Source organism: Poecile atricapillus, chromosome 3, assembly GCF_030490865.1.
Source record: "Poecile atricapillus isolate bPoeAtr1 chromosome 3, bPoeAtr1.hap1, whole genome shotgun sequence".
In the NCBI taxonomy this organism is placed as follows: Eukaryota; Metazoa; Chordata; class Aves; order Passeriformes; family Paridae; genus Poecile; species Poecile atricapillus.
Genome location: NC_081251.1, coordinates 92,475,774 through 92,493,479, shown reverse-complemented (window position 1 = coordinate 92,493,479; position 17,706 = coordinate 92,475,774). Strand labels below are relative to the sequence as shown.

The 17,706-nt window shown below is 39.3% G+C and overlaps 1 protein-coding gene across 1 annotated transcript in view; it reads left to right on the top strand.

Moving 5' to 3' along the window:
• The first annotated feature begins 4,250 nt into the window (after nucleotides 1-4,250).
• MTA3 (metastasis associated 1 family member 3) overlaps nucleotides 4,251-17,706 on the top strand; it is a 133,322-nt gene continuing 119,866 nt past the window's right edge. The window contains exons 1-3 of the mRNA XM_058834568.1: nucleotides 4,251-4,375; nucleotides 6,494-6,561; nucleotides 8,369-8,462. Coding sequence (XP_058690551.1) covers nucleotides 4,348-4,375; nucleotides 6,494-6,561; nucleotides 8,369-8,462 — 190 coding nt within the window. The 5' untranslated portion in view covers nucleotides 4,251-4,347. The remainder of the gene's footprint in view (nucleotides 4,376-6,493; nucleotides 6,562-8,368; nucleotides 8,463-17,706) is intronic.

Below are 17,706 nucleotides of genomic sequence, written 5' to 3'. Positions count from 1 at the left end.
CTAGTAATTCAGCAGTTAGCTTTAAGCTATTGTTTAAATCATATTTAATGAAAATAGTGACAAATTTAACTAAGAGTCTCTTGAGAGATCTGACTCAGAGTCAATAAAAAGCCAATGTTATTTCTGATGCCAAGAGCAGATGATTTGCTCTTTTGAGAGGTTTGGGGATTTTTTTCTGATTTATACAGAAGTTGGTGTGAAAGCATCTCTTACAAACTGCACCTAGTTTCTGTTTTGTAGAGGCAGCTAAAAGTTTCTATTGCTTGTGATAATAAAGACTGAATTTTGTATTTCTGTAAACAAAACCCCTCACACCTTATATAATGTATGTTGCAAAATGGTAGTTATATATGTGAGTATTGATGTGGAAAAATATTTTTGTTTTGTGACTAATTAAGTGACACCTATATGAATTCTGTCTCTGCTATAAATTCATTAATGAGGTTTTGTAAGATATGGTGTGTATATTTGTTGGTAAAAAAAAAAAAAAGTGCCTATACTTTTAACTGCCTGTAAGTCAGTCTGATTAATGTGGACTGGGTTAGCTGGCATGTTTGCTCACACGAGAGCAAAGTGACTTTGTACAGACTACATTTTATTTTAGAGTAACAGGATGAGTCCATACACTACCCAAGTCCTCCGTGGTGGTGATTTACTCTCAGTGTAGCAGTTTAAGCTGATAAGAATTGATCATTTGTGAAGTCCTTTGTAATTTGTTTAACTCTGCATGGATTATGTTCATGGAGCCACTTTATTAGTTTTAGGAAAGTTTTACTAGCAAAGGAGCTGGATTTCTTTTGTGTAAACTCATAAACTTGAACAACTGAATGTTTCCTGTGCTTCAAAATTACCTGTGCAAAAAAAACCCAAAAACAACAAACCAACAATCCCTTAAGGGTCCCATAGGTATGGGCCAAGGATGGGAAATGCCTTTTCCTTTCTATTGCTTTGGCACAAGGGTGAGTCTCTGTGAAACCTCTGCAGGAAGATGAACACTTTTTATGAAGGTTCAAGTGACTCCTTCTTCAATATTTTTGTTGATTTCACTAAGATGTTCCTACCTGTAAGATCCTGAAGTATTTCAATCTGAAATACACACCTCTATCAAGATATTTTACTTTAGTTCTCTTGACGGTCAGTATAATAATTAACAATCAAGTAATTTAGGAAGACTTGTCTTCAGTTCTGGTATCTTTTGTGAGGAAGCTTATAGGTTGGACATGTTTTGATAGTGAGGTTAGTGTTGTTTAAATTCAGACTCTTCGTAAATAAGGAAACTCAAAATCAGAAAACTTGGAAATTAAATTCTATGGACACAAAACAAGATGCTGTATGACAGCTGCAATGGAAGTTCTTTTATTCTATGACTTCATGAAATGATAAAATTATCAGAACTTTTTAAAACTTTCATCTTGGCTCTGCAAGAGTGGAAAATGAGAAAATTCAATTTGAAAAATGAAAATTCAGGAATAAAATTCTCTGATAGCAGATTCTCATTAACTTTGTCCACCCAATTCCACATGTAAGAAAGAAGCCTTAAATTTGCTATGAAGAAAAGATGAAATGTTTTGTACCAGCTCTAATGGAAAAAAAGAATCATAATAGTGTTCTTTTAAATACATTAAGAAAATTGTATAGCTCCAGTCTACCTTATAGATATGTAATAGACATGATTTAGGTGTGTCTGATGAGGCTAAGGTGAAAAAGCCAATAAAGAGGGTGCACCCTGGATAAGTCAATAGACACTGTGTTGGGAATACCCTGAAAGATCCTCAGTCATCTCTTCTCCCAGTGCCTGATGTCCATCTCTTTCAGGACTGCTGATCTAGCTCACCACAGGGACAGTTGGCCATCCTGGACCATGGAACTAGTCTGTGCTTTAAAATAATCCTTTTAATACTCCATTCTTTCCTTCTTGGCTTTTCTTTGGAGGACCATGAGGAGGAATGATGGGCTGCTCAGGGAGGCACAATGAAGAAAATTGTAAAATGAAGCTCTCAGGTAACCCATGTCTCTAACAGGAATAATCTGTTTGCATCTTAAATGTAGTTGCCAGAGAAATGTGGTTTCTTTTGAACAGCACAAGTTGTTTCAGTCTATGGCTAAACACAGTTCATATACTAGGTTAAGACAAGGCTCTGATCTGTTTTGTTTTGGGTTTTTTTTCTTAACAATCTTATAGTTGAAACGAGCGTTTCCCATTCTATTTAATCTAGAAAAATGAAGACGTTTACATAACTTTAATTTTTCCCATTCTGTACACTGAGAGAGCACTGAAAATAAACTGTATCCAGGCTTTTGTATATGTTACACTAAAGTAAAATGTACTTCCAGTGCTGCTACTCTGTATCCATGAGCTGGCTATGCCCACTCCCAAAGCAGTGACCTTGCACACACTGTACACCTCCGGCTGTGTTGGTGCCGGCTGTGTGAGCCGTGTTACTGCGAACAATGAGGCCCAGTGATTCGGTACTAAGGTATTTAAACGTCACTTTTTCTCTGTTTATCTGGTCCGTGATGCAGCCTCAGTCTGGCAGCCCTAAGTAAGGGTGGTTTTCCTACTATGACTTTCAGGCTGTCTACCTGAAAGGACAGGCTGGGACCATGGGCTTTCCTGGGCTGTGCTCTCACGTTCTGTATCTTCAGGAGCTGCCTTCCTCCTCCACAGGCCTTGCCTTCAGCAGCTGGAAGCAACGGGCTGTTTCTTTCCAAGTCCAGTCCTTGCTGGGTGAGGGATACTGTAAACCTCCTAGTGTGGGGAATCCCCCTAATGCCCAAGTGCAGACTTAAAATGAGGACAAGAGCTCAGAGGCATTTTGTTTAATTGGCAATGGCTATGACAAACCAACTATTTGAATTAAGTGTTCTTTTGCCTCGGAAGTTTAACCTGTTTAATTTGCCCAAGCAGTAAACCAAGAGAATAAAAATAACACCTCAGGTCTCTGGTAGGGTCATGTTATTGTGCCTCTGGAAATACCCAGCTCGATAGAATTGGTACTTCCCAAGGAGTTTCTGCTGACTTTGTTTTCAGCTCACACAGATGTTCAACAGAGAAAAATTCCCCTTTTTTCCTTTCGATGCTTGAATGTGCTGCTTTTTAAAAAAAGAATAAATCACTGTATCATATGCCTGTTACATGTGTTTCAGAAATTTGCTTCTCCGTTGCCATTTTGACACAAAGTTGTAGTCACTTGAGAAATTAAAAGTGTGTCCTAGAAGTAGACAAAAATCTTAATAGTCCCAGATTTGCTTAGAGGAGAAAGGAAAGACAGGATATAATCGTTTGAAACACCAGGGAAGATCCTCCTTCTAATCAACACATTTTCCTGCAGCTCAGGATGAAGTGAAATTTTAGCTTGGTAATGCTCGAGCTGAACGTGTAAATATCCAGGACATAAAACAAATAATAAATTATCCCCTTCATCGCAGGAAGATGATAACAAACATTTCTCTCTCAAGGAAGCATGCCACAGCAGGACCGATTTGTTTGTAAAGCGTATGGATTGTTTCTTATGGTGTAAACTTTGTATAAACGGGGGGAAATGGCTTCGTGTTCCATCAGTATTGATGTTTTTGAAGCATTTTTCTCATCGGATGATTCGAAAGCATCTCTTTAGATGCTTCCTGCCTGCGAGACGAGCTGCTAGATTTATCTTTATTTTGTCGTAGATGTTTTCTGCTGCCTGTTGCGGGCAAGCTGCCTCCTGCGGACGGCGGAGAGCTCCGAGAGGCACCGTGCCTGGGGCGGGCTGGGGGCGCCGGAGCCTCCGACGGGACCGCGCTCCAGAGGCGAACAAAGGGGCCACCAAACCCATCACCAACAGGTGCTGCGCAAGAAACAAAACTTTTTTCTGGGATACTGCTCAGAGCCGCCAAAGAGGAGAAATCCTTCGGCCGTCCCGGGGAAGAGGCAAACACCAAAAGAACCCCAAGTCCGGAGAGGGCCGGAGAGGAGAGGGACAAAGCGGCGGGAGCCCGCAAAACGTGGCGCGCTTCGGGCACGGCGGGGAGCGTGGCCGCGCACCCGCACCTCCCCCGGCACCGCCCGGCCCTGCCGCCCCACCCCACCTGCGGCCGGGCCCTGCCCGCGACCCGCCCCGGGGCCGGTGCGCGGGGGGAGCGGCGGGGGCGCCCGTTTAACCCTTTCCCCGCCGGCGGCTCCGGAAGCGGCGGCGGCGGCCCCGTGGGGCGCTGTGTCCTGCGCCCGGGCGGGGAGGGGTGGCGGCGCGGGGTGGGGGCGAGCGCGGCGCGGGGGGGCGGCGGCGGGAGCCGCTCCCTCCTTGCCCAGCCCGGCCCGGCAGAGGCGGCAGGAGGAGGAGGAGGAGGAGGGCGGCGCAGAGCGCAGACATGGCGGCCAACATGTACCGAGTGGGAGGTATGTGGGGACGCGGCAGCGCCCGCCCGGAGCCCCCCGCGCACGGCCGGGGGCCCCCGCCGGGCCGCGGGCCGTGCGCGCCGCGCCGGGGCGAGGAGCGGAGCCCCAGCGCCTCGGGCTGGCGCAGTCCCGAGCGGGGCGGCCGGGCCCGGGCGGGCGGCGGGAGGCGGCAGCCGGTCCGGCAAAGGGTCGCCGGGCCCTCCGCGGGGCGGAGGGGGAGGACGCAGGTTCCTCCCCCGCCAGCCCAGTGCGCCGGGTGGGAGCCCGGCCCCCGCCGCCGAGGAGGAGAAGGGCAGCGCCGCCCTCCGCGGGGAAGGGGGGAACGGCGCCGCCGGCTTCCAGCCCCCGCGCTGGCCGGGCACGGCCGCCCTTCGCGCCTCGCCTCCTTCCCCGGAGAGCGGCGGAGAGGCCGGCGGGCCCCGCGGGGCGAGCGAGGGGCCGGCTGCCCGTCCGTGCGCCCCCGCGCCGGGCCGGCCCCGGCGCGGCCTGGCGGGCCCTGCCGGCGCGGTGCGGTGCGGGGCGGGGCGCACGGGCAGCCCGAACCCACCCCGGGGGGCGCTTCCCTCCGCGCCGCTCCCCTGCCTGCCCCCGCGCCCTCCCTCGCTCGCACGGCGGAGTTTCTCCGCGCCTTCCTTGGTCTGCCGGGGATAAATAATTAATCCGGCAGTGTAACCGGGGGATTTCTGTCAGCTTCCCTTGCTTGCCGCCGTGACCCCTGAGCAGCGCCCTGATACGTGACTGCTTGGCGAAGGGCGGGGGTGAAGAGGGCATTTAGGCGGTGAAAAACACGACAAACGTTTGTGTTCCCACTCCGAGCCTGTCGAAAATGACACGGATAACTTTCGCTCCCTCACGGAGGGAACGAACGTGACAGTGTGCCCAGTGCTGTGGCTCAGGTGCACTGCTCAAGTTAGGTGTGCAGTACTGGATGCTCAAAAATCGCTCTGTCCTGCTTTCTCAACAGCCAGAGCTGAGAGGAAAGATACGTGGAAATGAGGGGTGATAGTAGTTTGAATCCCTTTCTGCTAATGTTTTGAAATATGCTGATAGAGCCGCAAATCTTCCATTTGCATGCTCCCTCATTAGGGCATTTAGATTGTAGTCCCATCGGCCTTTACTCATGAAAGTAATCTTTCTCTGAGCGGGTAGTGGGTAGGGTTTACCTCTTAGGTCATCAATTTTCTTTTTTTTCGTTGTAATCTTAATAAGCAATCGTGAACACTATCCAGAGATCATATTCTTTCATTAGAGCTACATGAAGTTCCTTTTCATTGTATTGTAGTGTCAAAGCGTTGCAGAAGACTTTTATATATGGTTATAGTTTCTCGTCCAGTTTTTAAAAATAAAGTTTGCATGGTGCAGAAGTCCAATACCAAATTTAAAGTGTGGTTGACATTCCTTGGGTACTTTTTCACTGGACAAAAACAAGTTTGCAGAAAGCTATGGAATGAAATCCTCTGCATGTCAGTTCTTTGTATGTTACATGGGAGCAGTTTTCAGGATATGAGTATTTACTCATACACTCTGTTTTCCATACACTCTATGAAAGTATTTTTATATTAATGATGCTGGAAGAGACTTTGTCCTGCAAGATCCTTGCTAAGCTCATGACAATTCCTGCTTCATATGGTTTGCATCTTACTGGACAGAGATAACAACAAGAGCGAGTACCATAAAACATGCATTACTCATTGGAACAACCGTACTGCCACAGCACCTGATAATAAATATGAAGTGTCATCTCTTACAGAAACGTTAATCTCCATAATGTAGAAACTCACTGAAGTGCTCAGTTCTTAAACCTTCCCTAATCGATTGTGAGAAGTTGGTCTTCTCTATCCAGATTTATGAAGTGTATGGATTACTGGATTACAGCGTAAGCTTCAACACAAAGCATTTTACTTTTTTTCCAGCATTGTTGTTAAAACAGGTGTAGTGTAGTTATAAGCAGAATTTAGGAACAAATTATATTAAATCTTAGCATAGAAATCCATCACTGTCCCAACATTTATGAAGCCCTTTGAAAGCTTCTAGGTTTAGAAAAATTTTTTACACTAATAATGATATGTCTTTACATAATTTTTGGTATTTCAGTGACTTTCCCCTTTTTCCTTGCAGATTATGTATATTTTGAAAATTCTTCCAGCAATCCATATCTCATTAGGAGAATTGAAGAACTAAACAAGGTACAAATATCTAAGATTCTTTCTTAACTTTTGTCGACAGTCAGTGTGCTTGTTAAAACCTGAGAATTATTTCCATCCCTTAAGATTTCTACTGTGGTAGGGTTTTCTGGTTGCTGAGGACTTGTTGTGTGATACCCTGTGATTCTGCCCTGTTACCTAAGCAAACACCCAGTTTTTCATTCCTAGTGAACAGGATTACTCTGCTGCAAAAAATTTTCTAACGAATTCTATGAATTCTTGGAGAAATGAATGAATTTAATTCTTTGGCTGACGATGACACTGTGAATCCATCTGGAATGACAGCCATCATGTAATGTGTCTGCTTTTAGATAGATGTCTAAAGAGCTGGAAGGTACGAGTGAGACTTTGCAGTGATCAAATAACAGAATATGTGACTTCTGTGGCTGTTTATTGCTCTGCCTATTGACAGCTGTAAATGAAGAATGGGCTTTTGAATAAAGTACAGGCTGTGTTCTCTGTCTATCCTGAGTGTGTTTTCCTAAAAAATGGAGGCTCTATTGACTGTCATTTTGGGGAAAACATGATTATTTTTCTTTACTCTTGCCCTACTAAGAATAGTGTGGAGTTTCTATATGTATTATTTTTTTTTACTTTTCCCTCAAGCAGTATTAAAGCTTACTGATGCACTACATCAAAAGTAAATTGTCAAAATGCCCATCATGATGTAAGTAATGATTAAGATATTTTTTTCCTAGTGGATAGAAAGTAAATTAAAAAATTGGTGACCTGCAAGTGGTTTTCTTCTTGTTAATGAAACATAACACTACGCCATAGCAGACATCAACCACATTAACTGTTAGTGCTGTACAACATAACATCTACTGAACTTGTGCATGGCAAATAATTTTTCACTTTTATTGGAGAATAAATTTTTTTATTCACATTAATTCACATGATTCCAATTATATATTGAAGGTAATGCTTGTTATATTTAAACTGCACTGCTGTAATTTAATCTTGCTTGTGCAGGGTAAAAGGAAGTCATGGATGGATTTTTTTTTTCTTAAAGAGAGGTTGGAGGTTTTAGTCCAGACATCTTAAATATGAATGGTTTGCTTTCATGTTTTAAAAGTATTGAGAAAATATAGAGATGTTGTGTAAATATGTAATGAAATGCTTTGATTATTGTTCTCCCAGGGACAATTTTTTTGTAAGAAACTTAATCAAAACATTGTACTTTTTAGTATTACATAAGTAACTCAAGGTAAAAAAAAGTACTTTTGTAGCCTTCAAGGAGCAGGATACAAATATTCTTCAAATATTAGTAAATTCTTTATAGAAGATCATGGTCCCCATAATGAGTCATGAAAGCAATTAAATAGCTCTTTTATTTTAGAAGCTTTTGTGACTTTTTCGAATAAACCTTTCAAAAGACTTTTAAGAGGACTTTTTCAATAAGTGTTACATTAAATGAGATTCTGAAAAAATGCCACTGTACTTTGAAATATACATTTCTGTCTAAAGCTGGATTGCAAAGAAACATTCACAAGATTCTAGCATTTCTGAAGGATTCTTCTGTTAGCATGATACTGGCATTGCACCTCTGAACACCTGAATGCAATATAAATTCTAAGCACTCAATAATTGTAGTTAATCCTCTGGTCTGAAATTGCTACTGGCCTCTCTCAAGAAGTTTCTATTTATTGGAGTAATTCTGTTGATTTCAGCTTGACTGATCATGTGAGAACTACTGATATGAGGGAGCACTCCAAGCAGAGAGCGTTTAATTTGTATTAGTCAGCTGAGGAAGGATACATTCTGACTTGATTTTCCCTTTCTTTTGTAGACTGCCAATGGGAACGTGGAAGCAAAAGTGGTTTGTTTTTACAGGCGAAGAGATATTTCTAACAGCCTTATAATGCTTGCAGATAAGCATGCTAGTAAGTAGATGGTATAGGGCATTTTTTCTTACTAACATAGCCTGCTCAATTTCTGCAACTGTTTAAGATTGTGGGGTTTTTTGGCACGTGAAATATCTATTTATGTGAGGCATTTATTAATATCCGGTTAGCTGCTTAGTATTATCTGATACTCTCCTGCTCTTATCAGTCGTTTCTGGGAATTAAGCTGTATCCAAGTGATTGAGACTGTTCATCTGGAAAAAAAATAATGTATCTTCTCATCTGGAAGATATGGCTGTATTTCTTTTTTATTATGTCAAAAGTAATTCTTGGTTGTAAGTCAATTTAAGCTTAAGAGCACTTGTGATTATTTGATGTGACTTTTTTGAGTTAGATATAAACATGTATTGCTTAACGTAAAGAATGAAATGTATCATTGGGGACTGAAAATTGCTGGAGGTTGTAAAAGAGCTGTTATGTGCATTTATGCTAAATGTAGATATTAGTAAAAAAATAGGGGGGTTGGGGTTTTATTCTTTCTTTTCTTTTCTTTTTTTTTTTTCCAGAAAAACACTAATTTGTAGTAAGTGAAAAAAGCCTCATTTTTCAACATGAACCTAACTTTTTTTTAGTATCTGCCATTTGGTATACAAATGAAATATCAGATTGTTCCATAACTTATTGATGAAAAATATAATTTCGAAGAGAAAAAATACAATTCTGAAAATATAATTCAGAACCTAAAAATCTGAGATAAAAACAGTAATTTGCAAAATACTCCAGTCGTATTTGTAAATAACTGAAATGCGAAGTACATTAACATCCCATAAATTTCTTGCCATATGCTTTTAAATACTGTTTTGATTATATATGATGCTTGAGTTTTCAACATTAATCTGTGAATAAGTTATGTAGGGGTTATAAATTTCTAATTTATCGGGATGAATCTCTTGAAATCGAGAGATAATTTATGGCATTAGATAATGCCAACTTTTTTATGTAGATGTATGATGGTGTAATTAGGTGCTTTAAAAATACCCTGTCATTTATTTAATGTCCTACTCTGGTAATTTTGCTCATCCAGGTATGGTTAGTGAAGAGAAACAACCAAGCTTTGGTTTTTGTTTTATTCTTTTATTTGCCTTAGAGAAGTGGGGGTGATTTGAGTACATAGTATGAAGTACTAGCTTGGTTTTTATAGGAGGACATTACGTATTGCTTATGTACTAAGAAAATGATTTAATGTTTTTCTTATATAGTTGGTTACACTCTATAGTTATTTGTGACCTATTTATGATCATGAGCATCATCCCCCACAATCATTAGTCTTTTGAGTTCTTCCAGCTGAAATGTACAGAAACATAGAACTTTAGGTGAGCTTCACTAAAGTTTCTAGCACTTTTTTTTTGTTTTACTTTTCCAATGGAGGGGACAAGAAACTGTGAAAAGGATAACAACTTTATTGGAAATACTTTTTTAACTTTGAGTTTTAAAACATTGATCTTGTAAATTATTTTTTTTTTAGTTGGCTTATTTTTTAGAAGAGGGTACGTTTGTCCTGTTAGTGTGTTAGTGGGTATCGTTCCATCTGGAAAAGTGAATAAGATTTTTTTATTTCCTTTGTGAGTTTTAGATTGCCATTTTGTCAGCACTTTGATAGAAAGGATTTTTTGATGGTCTGTTGCTCTTCTATGGCATACTAGGTGTTTGTTGGTGTCACTAGGAGTGCCATGGAGTCTTCCATCATGTTTTCTCAGTTGGGATTCTCTTGTGGTTTTGTAGTGAGAAAACAGAAATGTGATTTTCAGCTGGTTCAACAAGCATCTTTAGAATGCCTGTGTCTCACAGGTTATGAGCTTTCTAACCCAGTGCTCTTATGAATTACGTTTCTCTCTGAACATTTTCTCTGGACACAGTGTTTCTGTTCTGACCAATCTATGGGATCTGTAGCGCCAAGTTCTCTTAGGAGATGTTTCTTACAATTAAAAGGGACAGCACATAGTGAAGGATTGCTCGCCTAGAGCTTCCTATAGCTCATAGAGCAGATGTAGTTAAATGTCAAATCAATTTAAAGGCTTTCATTCTGGAATAACACAGTGTTCTGTTTAAAAATACAGTGTGTGTAAACAAAATATTTGTATATTTATGAATTGAATGTTTTGGAAATGTTTTATATAGCTAAACATGTTGACACTTCAACACTTCTACCTGGTTTGGTATAAAATTAATGTTAAAAGATACAAGTTTCTTAAGGAATGGAAACTCTAGTTCAGCCACTAATTTCTCCTGCGTGTCTGTTTGGAGAAGTCTTTTAAGTATAAGATCTGCTGGATCTTTTCTAATGATATTTTGTATTACTAACATTTTTTTTATTTCTTTATGATTGAGAAAACTGGTCTGATTTACGCATTTCTCAAGATTTTGGCAGGTGGGGGTTGGGTTTTTTTTTGACTGACGCGTCAATTTCTGAAGGTTACGTATTGAGATGTAGATATGGTCACATTTACTAAAAGAAGAAAACAGCTTTGTTAGAAAATATTTTGGAACTTTAAAAATAAATTTTCAATAACTTGAAAAAGTTACAGAATTATTCTAAAGAGCGTTTGGGAAACATGGAATAAAGTGGATCTGTGACTTTATCACGGGTAAGGAGTCAGTATATTGTTTTCCTAGGGTGTTTTCTGTTGTTGGGTTGGGGTTTTTTATGTTTGTTTTTGTTGTTTGGGGTTTTGTTTCTTTATTTTTGTTTGTTTTTAAAAATTGGTTGGGGATTTTTTTGTTTGTTTGCTTTTAAGTTGTCTTCCAAAATGTTTCAAGATATTGTAACAAATTGAGAGGGGGATATCAGATTTTCCTTAGGCCATTCTAAAATATTCAGGTACAGAGTAGTTCCCTTGTTTTCAAAGAATGTCACTAATCTGTGAGGAAATTTTATTGCCCTCTTTTTTTCCCTGATGTTTCAGGTGGAATTTCATTAAGGAAATTTTTATTTGTCAACCAGCATCATGTATGACATCAGTTTAGATCTGGAAATAATTCTAGAAGCTGACTGTAGCCACTTAAATCCAGGGATTTGGAATGTTTTATGGGCACTTGAGGACTTTGTTTTCTCACCTTTGATTTATGTTACTATAAAAAAGAGTTTGTGGTGAGGTCAGCTTGAAATACAAACCAAAATACTGTTCAGGATCAGCTTCTTGATCCTGTGCAGCCTCCTGAGCTTAGAAAGAGAGTTCATTTGGGATGTTAACACTCACCAGTACTTAGGTTGTAGTCATCACCGCAGGGTCACTGTGAGGGGGCTGCTCCTTTCTTGGCATGAAAGAATTGACCAGCAGAGTAAGGCTTCCTGTGAAGGGAAAAGAAGGAAGAGAGATGAATAGAGGATGGCAGGCAGTGCAAGACAGATGTTGCAACAGATACCCGAGTGCGTAAGTGAGTGAACTTGGAGACCTGGGACAGAAACACTCAGCTCATTAAAATGGGTGAAGCAAACATAAAGGGGTGGCATAGAGATATTTCCTAACTAGATGGTGTGATTGAGAAATTGCCAGCTGTAGCTGAATCTTTAAAATGTAGGTGATTCTTAATTTTCATTTGAATTAATGTAAGTATTTTAGGGCAAGGTTTTAATAGTGTGGAGAGGAGACTGTGTCAGCTTTGTACCAGCACTGGTTTTGAGTTACAGCAAGGGGCTCAAGTTCTGTGTTTCCTTCTTTTGCAGTAGATTTATCATAGAATCTTAGAATACCAAGGGATATGAGGATACAAGGATACAAGGGATACATGAGGATAACTGAGTCCAATTCCTGGCTCTGCAGGGACCATTCCAAGAGCCATACCATATTTGAGGTTTATTCACTACTGCTTCCTTGAAGCTGAGTGGGGTGACCTGAGTGCATGATGCCATTTTTTGCAGTTCTTTGCACTTTAAGTTCTTTATCTGATCATGTGTTATCAAGTAATACTATGTCTGAAGTCATTCTCTTATTGCAACTCTTCAGCCAGCTTTTGCCTAGTCAACCATCTGGTAAGAATATTAAAAAAAAAAAAAATTACTGTTGTTGGAGTCCTTCATCTTCTGATTTATTAAGAAGCTTTGTTTCATTTAGGTGTGCTGAGATGCTGACTAAATGCCAAGAATATTTCTGGGCCTGTGATAAAGCCCAAGCAGAGTGTATTTTTTCTCATTAACACAACTGATATTCTTTCTGAATGAGACTGTAGTCAATTAAAAAAACTCTGAGATATTTGTTTCATTGACTGAGATGAAAGGTAAAATGAAAGTCTTCTAGATAACAGAAACTGACAAAAAAGTCATGTTCAATCTCAGTTGTTCTTTTAAGAGATCACTTACTAGCTTTACTTCTTGTTGCACATTTTTAAAACCTTTATTATTTTGCTTTTGATCAGCCATGTGTCATGTCACATTGCTTTGTAAGATGGTGTTTCTGCTCCAAAATTTTTGTGCATGATAGATATCTAGGAGGAGAAGAGTCCTGCTAGTGATTCCTGGTTAGATAAGGGTTGGAAAAGACCTCCAATATCCAGCCTTTGACTGAACACTGCCCTGCCCAGTAAACTTTATCATCAAATGTTGGAGTCTTTACTCATTTCTGACCTTTGTATGACATTGATGTGTTGCAGTCAGAAATAAATCCAGTATTCTCTCTGTACTTCAGGTTTTTTTGCCTGTAAACCAAGGCTCCTATTAAAAGTTCTTGTTAAAATTGGTAAATAAAAATATTTAATATGCCAATATTAAAGTTTTTATAGTTGCCGTTAAAAGTTCTAAAAGCATCCTACAAACACTCGTAGTTTATTTTCTATATAATATCAAGAATGTTCCAGCATTCCTGGAAATGGCTTGATCTTGCAAAGCAGTTTAGCTGCTGCTGAGCCTTCTTACCTTCACTTAAAGGTGCTTGTGTTTGAAGGGAGGAGTGTTTTGCATATTGTCTATATTAACTGCCAACACTCCAGATGCATCTGAGAGAACGAAGCTGTTAACATTCCATCTGATTTTTGAGAAGCATTTTATTTCAGTAGAGCATCATGCTAGCAGGTATCATTGAAGATGTTAAGAAAATGAGCTTAACTTGAGCAGTAGTGTTTAGCAGTTTACTCATTGGTGTTCCAAAAAATACACAAAACTGAAATGTGAATTCCTTTTGCTTGCCATCAGGTTTTTCAGCATATGGTTGGTGTTGCTTAGTGGTATTCTTAACTCCAGGAAAAACACAAGAATTTTTCCTGCCCTCTTCAGCAATCTAAAAAGTACAATTTAGAAAGTTGTATGAAAAAAGTTATGGGTGTAGAGACCCTTAGGGTTCAGGAAATGGCTCCAGAGCAAAATGTCTAAAACACCTTGTATTCTTCAGTTTTCTGTTATCTTAGTTACACATTTTACTCAGTATAATTCAATACATTTATAAAATATTGTAGCTGGACTATTTTTGTCCAATCACATTGTAGCACAACCAGAAACTTGGTGGTGGTTTGTTGGTTTTTTTTTTGTTTTTTTTTGGTTGTGGTTCTTTTTCCTAATAGTAGTTCTTGTACACCAAACTGAACATTTATTCATAGAGGATACAATGTTTCTTTAACCACAATCCCTTTTCTGAAAAATCACTTTAAGGTGGCTTTTCCTGTTACTTAATTCAAGTCACATAATGTCTTAGTATAAAAAGTATGTTTTGACTGGAGATTTTATTTGAAATCTTAAATTGTCTTTTTGTTGCTTTTTTTTTTTTTTTTTTTTGTTTCACTTCTTCCCTTGATGCCTGTTGTCTTTTCAGCCTATGTTCGGTTAGAAGCACCTTTGGTGAAATGAACGCAAGAGACAAATATTAACTCTTCTACTGCATACAGTCCATTTTCTCTATCTTTATAATTTTAAATGTTGAAATAATTCAGAGTTTCTTTAAAAAAAAAGTTCTAAACAACAAAAATCAACCCCACGGTGAATAGTTTTTTGGTCTTGGTTATGGTCATGTTGGTGAAAAAAAAACAAAACAAAAGAAGTCTTTAGAGCTGAAGAGCTCAATTGATTTGTGTCTCTTACACTAGTGTAAGGAACACTTCCGTGGAATTTTATGGCTTTTGGAAATTTTTCTGTTAGGCTACAATTAATTTTTTTCAATTGCACTTAGTGAAAAGGACTCTCTTGCTTGCTGTTAAAAGAGATCTGTTGATATCACCCTATGATGAAAGATCCCATTTTTCTGGTTGGATAGGAGAAAAAGGAGCTAAAGCCTGGAAAGACAGAGCTGGGAATGAAAGGTAGGAGAGTCTCTTGAATTGTGCATAGGGAAGAAGGCTTGGCTGCTAGATATTCCTGAGGAGTGGGTGAGCAGACTGGTGTAACTGGTTTAGTGAGAAACTGCCTTATTAATCTCAAGGCTTCTGTAAATATAAACTACTGTTTTGTTTGCAGCTCAGTGTTCCTGGCTCTGTCATCTCTGTCCACACACACACACACCCACGCCCACCAAGAATTAGGAGAAAATTAGTTTTGATCTCACTTAGCTGCCCTCTTCTCTTTGAGGACAAGACAGGTTTTTCAGAAGTCCTTGTCTGCGAGCAACTCATCAGAAGGCTCTTGGGTTTGTTTTCAAGATGGGGTGGTGAACAGAGAAAAAACCAAATATAGCAAGCCAGGAAATTCAGGCGTATAGGTTCCAGTGTTGCTTTTGTTGGAATTTTGCATGTTAATACTTATTTACGGTGATCTGATAGAGACATGTAAAGTAAGCAGTAGCAAATTCAGGTATGTTGTGTTGCTTCTGGGAATCCTGAAATCTGTGATGTGGGAGAGACACACCCTAGGAGGGCTGTTTAAGGATGATAACAAATTCTTTAACCAGTGGCAGAGTAGCTTTTATGCTAAGGCACTTATAGTAGTCTAACTATCACTTTCACTGAAAATGAGCTTGGAGTTTTTTGAGAGAAAGACATGATCTCTTTAATCTCCTGAGACAGGGGAACATCAAGTTTTCCTTCATTTACCCAAGAGAATACATCAGTTGTAATTTATTTGAAGAGGGGAGAAAATTCAGAACTTGCTGAAATACAGCAAGCCTTGTTGAAAACGACTTCCTTGTCACCAAGGAAAAACTTGTCTCAAGGCTCCCAATTATTCTTTTCAAGGGTGCTTTGGGTAGTGTCATAAATTACGTGTTTTCTTCATTTATTTTTGTTCAAGAACCTGTGAATGTTTTCTCTCCTCAGCAGTGAAAGCAATAAAGAAGCAATAATGAGGAGCATTTTGCTTCTGACAATATCTGAGTATTCTTTTTGTGACTGACATTTCAAATGAGCAGTTATATTGTCTCATTAACAAGTTTACTGTCAGCCCCAAGTATCTTGTAGAATTATTAACTTCTGTGTCCATTCAGGCTCCTGCTTTGGTGCAGAATGGCTTGTTAGATTGTGAATGTTAATGATTTTCTCTTAAAGGATGAATGGCTTTACAACTAAATTCATAATTTTAGGAGTTCTTAGCTCTTACTGAAAACTTGCATTGGATCTTTTTTTTTTCCACCTGTGTATGTGTGATCTGCATTTGGATCATACATGGTTTCTTCGCATATAAAAAATTGTCCACTCTATACAATTTGTATAACTACATCTGAATTTTTTGCATGGACTATCTAGCTAGTAACTGCTGGCTTCATCTCTAGACCTACAAAATATAAACTTATAATTTTGGGCAAGTGTGTGCAGGTTAATTTTCTTTCAACAATTCTGTGTTTTCTGAACACAGAATTTAAGAGACTTGAATACATTGCTGCCAATTTTTCTGAATGTATAAACAGACTAAACCTAAAATTTGGATTAATTCTGTGAATTTCTTGTGAAGAGTGGAAAGCTGTAAAATACTGGTTCATGTTTATGCTTAAAACTGTTTAATAGATGTATGAAGCTCAGTTTTTATTTTTATTACTTAAATACCACAAGTATTTATTTTGTAAGTTTCCTTGGTAAGGAACTCAGTAGGGTACAAAAGGTGTCACTTTTCTGAGCTCTACCCTCAAAATAAATTTTTCACATTTCAGTCTTTAGAAAGAGAGAATATTCACAGAAAATTGCCAAAGTGTTGTGCATTCCCCTATTTCACTGTGTTCTTTAGGATTCATTTCCTCATGGTCAAGTTTAAGTACACATCTCATTATTACTGTACTTGTTCAGAGTTTCTTCTGATTTGTGGAAAACATATAACTGTTTTCTCTCTGCTGCTTTCCTGCCTCTTGTTTCTTAATTGTGCACACAAGTGATCCTACACTGTTTTCTTGGTACCCTTAAAATACTTGTAGTATTTAAATTGATATTATTGATCATAACTTTTTGTCTCATGAAGATAAATAAATTTTCATAATCTCAAATGGTTCTACTTCTTTCTTTTTTCCCTTGGCTTCTAATTTTACATGACTTTTCCCTCTTTCTTCCCAGTGCACCCACACTGTACCAAAGCACCTGAGGCATAAATTTTAGACTACAAAAACATTGCTAGGTTATCTCTATCTGTAAGGTTCCAATTAGAGATGCATTTCACATCTTCAAAGAGTCCTCTGATAGTCTAATTGAATCAGTAGTTTATATAATTTATAAATCTGAATGATGTAAACTCACTACTAATATAGAAAGACTTTCCCATCATGCAGAGGCAGTTAAATGTGTGATTCGGGAATCAGGTCTGATGATTTAAAGGCTTACCAGCAGTAATTCTTGAATGTCTGTATTTTGCAGTGGAATGAAGTGTACAATAGTTGCCCTTGGTAATACTATGCATGCCTGTAACTGCACACATGCTGGTAGAGGTGGAGCTTTTCAGCTTGAGCAAGGCTGTGTGTGAGAATGAGTGTGGTGCTTCCTACCCAGGCTGATTCATGGAGTGCTCTGTGTGTATATATATATGGTGTGAGGTATTATGTGCTAGGTAAAAGTAGCAGATAAGATGAATGTGTAAAGTTAAACTCTCTTTCTGTTAATGGTAGCATGCACAAGTAACAGGACTCAAAGTTAGCAAATATGTTGAATTTATGGTGCCCCAACCCACACGGAATGGGTGGCCAGAATGGCTGTGCTATTTCTATGCACTGTGGTTTGTCTGTTTGATCAATACTTTGGTTTTTACCTCAGCTACTGTTTGTAACTCTCTCTGATCAAGTGAAGATTTGTAGTGTGAACCTGCTTGGCTTCTGGTTTTGATGCGCAGCAAATGATTCTGTGATCCTTGCAGAGAGATTGTTTTGTACTGATGTATAACACATCACTCCCATGA